Source organism: Buceros rhinoceros, unplaced genomic scaffold (genome assembly GCF_000710305.1).
Source record: "Buceros rhinoceros silvestris isolate BGI_N320 unplaced genomic scaffold, ASM71030v1 scaffold25471, whole genome shotgun sequence".
In the NCBI taxonomy this organism is placed as follows: Eukaryota; Metazoa; Chordata; class Aves; order Bucerotiformes; family Bucerotidae; genus Buceros; species Buceros rhinoceros.
Window position 1 is genome coordinate 438 of NW_010394016.1, and position 8,695 is coordinate 9,132.

At 48.1% G+C, this 8,695-nt stretch overlaps 2 protein-coding genes across 2 annotated transcripts in view; one reads left to right on the plus strand and one right to left on the minus strand.

Annotated features, from left to right (window-relative positions):
• The window catches only part of DDX27 (DEAD (Asp-Glu-Ala-Asp) box polypeptide 27), a gene marked incomplete at its 5' end in the record, with an annotated part of 6,068 nt that extends 336 nt beyond the window's left edge, over positions 1 to 5,732 (plus strand). Inside the window, 18 exons of the mRNA XM_010145116.1 lie at positions 157 to 310; positions 682 to 728; positions 887 to 973; positions 1,704 to 1,809; positions 1,903 to 2,076; positions 2,413 to 2,563; positions 2,710 to 2,809; positions 2,923 to 3,064; positions 3,139 to 3,292; positions 3,410 to 3,491; positions 3,568 to 3,745; positions 3,886 to 3,992; positions 4,157 to 4,262; positions 4,364 to 4,458; positions 4,560 to 4,686; positions 4,934 to 5,018; positions 5,230 to 5,309; positions 5,692 to 5,732. Coding sequence (XP_010143418.1) covers positions 157 to 310; positions 682 to 728; positions 887 to 973; positions 1,704 to 1,809; positions 1,903 to 2,076; positions 2,413 to 2,563; positions 2,710 to 2,809; positions 2,923 to 3,064; positions 3,139 to 3,292; positions 3,410 to 3,491; positions 3,568 to 3,745; positions 3,886 to 3,992; positions 4,157 to 4,262; positions 4,364 to 4,458; positions 4,560 to 4,686; positions 4,934 to 5,018; positions 5,230 to 5,309; positions 5,692 to 5,732 — 2,016 coding nt within the window. The remainder of the gene's footprint in view (positions 1 to 156; positions 311 to 681; positions 729 to 886; positions 974 to 1,703; positions 1,810 to 1,902; positions 2,077 to 2,412; positions 2,564 to 2,709; positions 2,810 to 2,922; positions 3,065 to 3,138; positions 3,293 to 3,409; positions 3,492 to 3,567; positions 3,746 to 3,885; positions 3,993 to 4,156; positions 4,263 to 4,363; positions 4,459 to 4,559; positions 4,687 to 4,933; positions 5,019 to 5,229; positions 5,310 to 5,691) is intronic.
• A 907-nt stretch (positions 5,733 to 6,639) lies between these two features.
• Positions 6,640 to 8,409, minus strand: LOC104501324 (small nuclear ribonucleoprotein-associated protein B'; the record flags this gene model as incomplete). Its single annotated transcript, XM_010145117.1, has 5 exons — positions 6,640 to 6,816; positions 7,044 to 7,169; positions 7,349 to 7,487; positions 7,887 to 8,039; positions 8,298 to 8,409. Coding segments are annotated over 5 exons (568 nt in total), but the record flags the coding sequence as incomplete, so codon positions are not given.
• Between the last annotated feature and the right edge of the window lie 286 nt (positions 8,410 to 8,695).

An 8,695-nucleotide genomic window follows, 5' to 3' on the forward strand; every position in this document is an offset into this window, starting at 1 on the left:
ATGAGATTGCAGAATTGTTAGTGCAAAATGGTTTTTGTCTGTGCAAAGCCATGGACCTGTGAGTGGACTCATTATAACAAGCAAAAGCTCAAAAAGGATTGAAGGTTCTTTTCTATCTTTCCTTTTTTTAAACTTTTTAAAAAAATGTTTTTCTAGGAAAGAGAAGCTAAACAAGCAAAAGTAAAAGATGAAGATGGGGAAACTGAGCATAATCAACCCGAAAAGAGGGAATGTGAGGATTCCAGTAGGGATGAAGAAGATGTGGAGTCTCAGTACTCACTGGATGATGAAACCATCTTCACAAAAGCAGGTATTAGCAGTACACAGAGAGATGGTCAGGAGCAAGAATCTGCCAGACTGGTGGCTCACTGGAGAAAAAGTCTGTAGTGGAGCCTTGCTGAGAGCAGGCAAGAGCCTCTTGGTTTTTTGTTGTGTTTCTTCTGCAACATTCCTTCTGGTTCAGATCAAGCTTATTTTGAATGGTAGCCGTATTACTTTAATTGAACCCGTCCCTCAGGAGGGATATGTACTTGGCATTTCACTCTGTTCCGTACCTGTACTTGCTTCTGAGACCTCTCCCTCAGTAACTCATTCACAGCAAAAAGCACAAGGTGAAGGTAGTCACCGTATCTTGTTATGCGTTTAGTGGCGCTTGCTGATTCGTGTCACGTTTCCCTGCAGATACAGTCAAAGTGAAGGAACGGAGGAGACCTAACAAGGGAGACGCGGTAAGTGTTGGGCAGAATGACACTAGGCCATTCTCCAGCGTTTCTTCTGGAGGAATTTGACTTCGGTTAACAAACGGTAGCTCAGAAAACAGCTCAGAGCCTTTTGGTAACGTGTTGTTTGGCTGCCTGTGTTCCAGTTCTGTTGTTGCTGTTTCTAGGGAGCAGAAAGCTTCTTTGAAGATGCATCTCAATACGATGAGAACTTGTCATTCCAGGACATGAATCTTTCACGACCTTTGCTAAAGGTATTTACCTAGTTTAGTTATTACATCGGTTACGCTGAAGAATGTTGTGCAGACTCCCCTCCACCAATCAGAACTGTCAAGTTTCTCTTCTCTTTGCAGCTGCTCTGAAAAGGAAATTATGTGGGAGCTAGTGTGATAGTCCTTTAGGAGCTGTTATTCCCAAATAATGGAAACTATTCTTTGATTTGCAGTGTGTCAACTATATGGAGAGACGTGTCACAGAATTGTTGGAATTGGCTAAGGTTGGAAGGGACATCTGGAAGTCACCTTGTCCAACCCCCTGCTCAAGCAGGGCCACCTAGAGCTGGTTGCCCAGGAGCATGTCAGGACAGCTTTAGAGTGTATCTCCAAGGATGGAGGGTCTGCAGCCTCTCTGGGCAACCTCTGCCAGTGCTCAGTCATCCTCACAGGGAAGGGGTTTTTCCTGGTGGTCACAGGGCAACTCCTGTGCCTCTGGTCCCGTCACTGGGCACCGCTGAAAAGAGCCTCTTTTCCCCCTCCCTTCAGGTGTTTATATACATGGATAAGATGGTCCCAAACCCTCTCGAGGCTGAACAGTTCCAGCTGTGTCAGCCTTTCCTCATGTGTGAGGAGCTCCAGTCCCTTCATCATCTTTGTGGCTCTCCAGGATGTGTGTGTCTCCCTTGGACCAATGAGCCCAGCACTGGGCAAAGTACTCCAGGCGTGGCCTCACCAGAGGCAGAGTTTATTTGCTCTATCTCCTTTGTAGGCAATCACAGCTCTTGGTTTCAAGCAACCAACCCCAATTCAGAAGGCTTGTATCCCGGTCGGTCTTCTGGGGAAGGATATTTGTGCCTGTGCTGCCACTGGGACAGGTAGAGTGTTGAGCAGGGCATGGGAAACGTGGAGAATTAGTTATTCACAGAAATGAGTAATTCTTGGTAATTCTTCCTAATTTCCTTATTTAGGTAAAACAGCTGCCTTTATCCTGCCTGTCCTTGAGCGCCTAATTTACAAACCTCGTCAGGCTCCAATAACACGGGTGTTGGTACTAGTGCCAACACGAGAGCTGGGTATTCAGGTGCACTCCGTCACAAAACAGCTGGCGCAGTTCAGCAGTGTCACAACCTGCCTTGCTGTAGGTGAGTATTAACTCGCTTGTGTGAACTGTGCACTTGCTGTCAACACAGCTGGGAATTCTGCGCTGTAAAACTGGAGGGTTTATAGCCATGTATAACCGTGTGGTTATTGCAGGCAGGCTGCTAAGAGGCGTCCCGCGGTTTAAAATCTCACCTTCCAATACTGTGCTGTACTTTTTGTTTGTCTGTTTCTGAGAAGGAAGAGGTGGGGTTGCTTCTGATAGTGAGCGTGGTGTTAATCTGAGTTGTTTCCCGTTCGTCAGGCTGTTTGGATTTGTGTACTCGGCGGCAGCTGGCTCAGGCTCAGGGAGTCAGCAGTCCCTGTTTGCTCTCTTTCAGGTGGCCTAGATGTGAAGACTCAGGAAGCAGCTCTGCGCTCTGGGCCAGACATTCTTATCGCCACTCCTGGGCGACTGATCGATCATCTCCACAACTGCCCTTCTTTCCACCTGAGCAGTGTTGAGGTGCTGATTTTGGATGAAGCGGACAGGTAGGCTGAGCAGGACAGCCATGAAGAATGATCTCTGCTTTCCTTCTCCCAGGCTGTAGGGCAGTCTTTGCTGCCCTGCCTCAAGTAGCGTTTCTTAGCTAGAACCAGATGAAGCTGCTTTACCTTGCTGGGTTTCTGCCATGTAGGATGCTGGATGAATACTTTGAGGAACAGATGAAGGAAATAATCAGGTTGTGCTCCAACCACCGCCAGACAATGCTTTTCTCTGCCACAATGACGGAGGAGGTAAGACAGACTGCTGAGAAACATACTGAGGTAGAAAGTTGAGTATAAGTTTGTCTGGTCTTTTATTTTACCAGGGATTCCATGGACGACTTTTTCCTAACCTGTTTTGATAGGTGAAAGATTTGGCTTCTGTTTCCCTGAAAAATCCCGTGAGAATTTTTGTGAACAGCAACACAGATGTCGCCCCTTTCCTGCGTCAGGAATTTATTCGTATTAGACCCAACCGAGAGGGGGACCGTGAGGCCATTGTATCAGGTTAGTGATGAGCAAAGAAAAGCTGGAATCAGTGGGTGACTGTGAACCGGGCTCCTGAGAGGACTTTCTTACAGCTCTACTGACGCGAACCTTCCCGGATCATGTGATGCTTTTCACTCAGACCAAGAAGCAAGCTCACCGCATGCATATCCTGCTTGGGCTGATGGGTCTGCGGGTTGGGGAGCTCCATGGGAACCTCTCTCAGGCCCAGCGGCTGGAAGCACTCAGGTATGAGCAGGCTTAGTTGGCAATCATAGGCAAGAAAGAAATTAGTAGGAGTTGGGAGTTTTACGAAGGAATTGGATTTCTGTATTCATTGCTGATGCATTTGCTATCTCTGCTCAGGCGCTTTAAGGATGAGCAGATCGATATTCTGGTAGCTACAGATGTGGCTGCACGTGGACTTGATATTGAAGGTGTTAAAACAGTGAGTATTTTCAGCGCTGAAGCTTTTTAATGAGTCCTTTGATGTTTTTTCCTGACTAACACTGTTTCTGTTATAGGTAATCAATTTTACCATGCCCAACACCACCAAACACTATGTTCATCGAGTGGGTCGGACAGCAAGAGCAGGCAGGGCTGGTCGTTCGGTTTCACTTGTGGGTGAGGAAGAGCGCAAGATGCTGAAGGAGATTGTGAAGACTGCCAAAACACCAGTGAAAGCCAGAATTCTCCCTCAAGGTATGCACTTCCCTGAGGCAGAAAGCAGGAGAGCAGTATGCAGGCAGTACCGTGGTACAGAGGGGACTCCAAAAGAGGTGCCGGAAACCAGGATGGTCTTTACACGAGCTGCGTCTGGTGTTCACGCTTACCCTTTTCAGATGTGATACTAAAGTTTCGAGAGAAGATTGAGAATCTAGAGAAAGATGTGTATGCAGTTCTGTGCTTGGAGCGTGAGGAACGTGAGATGCAGCAGTCGGAGGCGCAAGTAAGTGTTTTTTGTAGGATTTTTTTTTACCTTAGTTTTTTTAAGATCTGGAGTAGTTGCAGTGCATGAGGAGGTTACCCTAATGGACTTGACCTGCCTGCTTTAGGGAGGGAGGAGGCATTTTTTAGCCACCATGAGCTTACTTCTTGCCTGAATTATTTCAGATTAACAGGGCAAAGAAGCAGCTGGAGACAGGAAAACAGGAGGCTGCAGGTGAGCGTTTGGAGCGGAGCTGGTTCCAGACCCGTGAGGAGAGGAAGAAAGAGAAATGTGAGTCACGACACTGATGCCGTGTTAAATTCCATAGCTGCAGCTGAGCCCTGCTCTATGATTTAGAGGTGCTTTACTCTCTGTTACTCTCTTCTCTCCAGTGGCAAAAGCCCTGCAGGAGTTTGACCTGGCATTACGAGGCAAAAAGAAAAGGAAGAAATTTATGCAGGACAGCCAGAAAAAAGTCCAAATGACAGTGAGTACATTTATGGACAAGTGGGACCCTGGGTGGATTGCCGTAGTTTTTCCTTAGCAAAACCTCACATTGCTGTAAACTCTCATTTTAACACCTTTCAGCCAGAGGAGAGGTCACAGTTTGAAATCCTGAAATCTCAAATGTATGCTGAGCGGCTGGCAAAACGGAATCGCCGAGCAAAGCGAGCCAGAGCCTTGCCAGAAGAGGAACCAGCTGCAGTCCCAGCAGGTGGAGACTTCTGTTTTACAGCTGACTGACCTTGGGTTGCTTCCTTCATTACCAACGGGAAAACTAACCTGATGGCTCTAGCAGCAGGCACCAGCTGGTGTTGGCCAGGGTGTCTGTTTGCAGAGAGGAGGTGTTGCTTTTCCTGATGGCTGGGCTAATTGTTGTGGTCCAGGCCTCTGGGTTCTACTAAGATGATGCTGTGGCCTTCTCTTCACAGCCAGTATTCTGACTGTTGTCTCTGTGATAGGCCCCAGGCGGAAGAAAAAACTGTCAGTGTTTGACGAAGAGCTTACCAACACAAGCAGGAGGGCTCTGAAGCAGTACCGTGCTGGGTAATGTCTTAGTAGTACACTGGTCCGGACTTCAGTCGGTGGGATTTTTTGTTTTTTACATCTCTGGAGTTTCTCAGAGGGATTTTGACTGATATTGGGGGAGCGGGGGGAAAGGTGGGCAGAGCAGAGAAGGGATTCTTGCAAGAAGTACCTGCTGCTGACATATTTCAGTGTGTTTTCTCTTGCCTCCCCCCGCCGCCTTCTCTTACAGCCCATCATTTGAAGATCGAAAACGCTTGGGTGTGGCCCAGCGCAGGAAAGGAGGAAACTTCAAATCCAAGTCCAGGTATAGCTCCCTTCACTTTCTTATTCAAGGATTTTTTTCACTTGCTTTCTTTTCCTCCTCTTGTCATTGTTTAAAGGCCCTTGCTGAAAGGTTTGTTGGTTCTGTAGTAGCTCATCCTCCTACTCCAGGTCTGGTGCTGGGGGCAATCGAGGACACTGCTTTTAATAGCACATTCCTTGGCTTCTGCTTGGTAGAGCATTAGCTGGAAAACGCTCCGTGCTGTTGGTTATCAATCACTGAGAGTCGCGCTGGTGAAATGTCACTTGCAGTATCTTCTCTTTCAGGTACAAGAGAAAGTAAGAAGTGTTGGTAATTACCAGATGAGTAATTTCAGACATGCTCTATCCGGGCCTCTACTGTGAGGAGATAAATTTCAGTTTTACTGAGGTTTTCTTCAAGGTCTGGAATGGCTCTGGGATGCTGATTAGTACCTGATTCTAGACCCTCTGTGAATGCATCTTCAGCAGCCCATGCAATAAAGCATTGACTCGTTTAACTTTTTTTTAAAAGTTTGCTCTGTTTTATAGGGTAACTGTGGGATATGTTACATCTTTCTATCAGTTCACGTGAGTTAAATTGTCTTTGGGGCAAAAACTGGAGTACACTTATTGCTTTGTTCATAGACTTCTGTGACCTCGATTAATCAATAGGGCTGAAAAGACTTCTGTTTCTAAAACGGGGGGGAAAGGATGAAGGACTACCTGTCACAAAGAGGGCTTCTGAGGGAACGGTCACAGGAGTTAAATATCCAGGGGGCTGCTCTCTGGAGAAAGGGTTATCTCCTACAGGGGAGGGGCAGGCAGTTTCCTACTAACAGAAAAGAAAGCAGCTGCAAGCTGAGGCAAGAAAGTGGCCATTTTACATTAACTGCATGTAGTTAATGATAGATTTGCCCTTTTTTTTTAACTAGAAGCAATGCAGCTCCACCTGTAAATATAAAGCAGGTTGACTGCAGGCTTAATGCAGAGCATCAGGGATGGCTGTTCCTAATGCAGACACCATTGTACGTGTTCAACCGTCAGCAGAGCAGGGAGAATTCTGGCCATGCTTAATTTCATCCAAATGTTACACACTTTCTCTGAATTTTTACTATCTCCACCATCCCAACAGCTTTTATCAGCTTTACTGAGTTTCACTGATACGCTTTAGTTCTTGTAAAGAACATGGACCAGTGCTGACCTAAGTGGCCCAGACCCGCTGTTAACTTCTGAGCTGTCAATACAAACTGAACTTGTTGCTTCAAACCTGTTCTTTGGGGGTTACCAGAGAGCAGCAATGAAAGTTAATGGCTACGCTCCTAAAACAGACCAGTACAACAAGGATTCAAAGAACCGGGTTTTCCAACTTTATTAAAAAGAGCAAACTTTACAAGCAGTGAAGGTAGAATGTACATAGCAAAGTTCTGGCAGGTGGTGCTGCTCGGTGTACGCCCTCAACAGGCTTCCCACAGTTCAGGAGAAGGTGACAGAACGTCTTACGGCCGTGGTGGACGCATGCCGGGTGGAGGGGGTCCTGAGAAGAAAGGGAAGAGTTGAATACTGAGGAAAGCAACAGCAAGGCTAAACCAGAAAGATGTTCTGCCTATCCTCAGAGAGGCCTTACCACCCCTTTTTTGTCACTGAGGCATTTACTGACAACCCCCATAGCCAGGGAGGCGCTGACACGTATCACCCTGCAATCACTTCATTGATGTTACGGCTCCTTACAGCTTCTGGGCCTTTAAGATAACCTCGGCTCACCTCTCATTCCTGGGGGGGGTGGTCTCATGCCTGGGGGAGGCATTCCCATAGGCGCACCTCGGCCAGGTGGCATTCCCATCGGTGGGCCCATAGGTGGTCTCATGCCTGGAGGAGGCCCCATCATTCCTTAAGCCAGAGAAAGAACAAGCATAAAAATCCAGTTGAATATTCAAGGCACTCGTTGGATATTGGAATGATCTTCCATGATACCAGATCTTCATCAGACTTGGACAAATTGCTCCTTTATCACCAATTCTGCCGCATAACAGCAGCTCCTTGCTGCCCCACTACAGAGCAGTTCCTACCTGGAGGAGGTGCTCCTCTGCTCATGGGTGGGGGCGGACCCCCACGCCCTGGTGTGTACTGAGTGGGGGCTCCTGCTATGCTGGCAGTGGCTGCTGCAGCAGCGGCTGCAACTGTCCCGCGGCCCTGGGGAGTCATCACCTGCAGAGAGAGCAACAGGTTCACTGAGAAGCAGCACAACATCTGCTGTACTCTAGTAACTATGAAATAAGATCTCAGTTGTCACCCCTTCAGAAAATGCCAGTCTCTTGTTAGTGCAGTAAGTGCTACCAACCTGTAATCACGATTCAGTAGGTTGCATTAAAAGGAATTCACTTGAGTTCTGTGCAAGGAGCTGCACTTCTCAAGCCTCTTCGTCCATCGTATATAAGACAATGTTCCTAGGGGCATCTAGTACCAGAAGAGCCTTGCTAGGCTCACACTCCCTGGTCACAGAAGCTAAGACTACGGTTCTGCCACTCTACCATTCTTGCATCACACCGGTACCAAGGATTAAAAGTCACCCCTGAATATACCAGACACCGGGTCACAGCATCTCACCTGCTGGGATGGTCCTCCCACTCCTCTGACAGGGCCAGCTAATCCTGCTGGAGCCTGTGGCATGGGGGCACCTGCTGGCACTCCCCTCCCTGCTGCTCTCCCAACTCCAGGTCCTCCAGCAGCTCCAGCAAGAGGCACCCGGGCAATTCCCGTCTGAAAACAGACCCCCCCAAAAGAGTGAGTTATCAAGACAAAAGTGCACAGACCCTAGGGATGCCCACAGGTCTCCTTTGTCTGATTAACCCCCAAACCCCCAACGGGATCAGAACTTTCTGCAGTGAAATTCATCGGACCCAGGTCACAACAGCATCTGGAAGTCTAGGATGCTGCTGTAGGAACATTCTCCTGCAAGGAAGCAAATTTATCAGCCATCCCTCCCCCTTCTCCTGAGCTCTGTGCTCATCCTCTTACATCTTTCGGAGGTGGTCCTTCAACTGTCATGGACACCAGGTTTTCTCCTCGCAGCAACACAAGACCAAGGACTCGTTTCTCTTCCCGCTCTGGCTGTTTTGAATTTTTAGGTCTAGTGAGAAGAGAAACAAAATATTGCAAGACAGCGAGAAAACAAAAAACCCGGACCAGTGCTGGTCTTTGAGTTTGGCCTGCTGCAGCGAGGAGAAGCCTCGAGCTAAGCACATAAGGACACACATCTTGTCTACAGACCAGCCCGGCCTGTCTCCAGGGTTTTCCCCCGCGATGTTCAGCTGTTACCGGGGCTATCCCGGCCTCAGGCAAAGGGGTGTTTTGGCGATTAGCACAGACCGAAACAAAGCGCCCTATGACCCCTGGTAGTTCGGGGGTTTGACAAG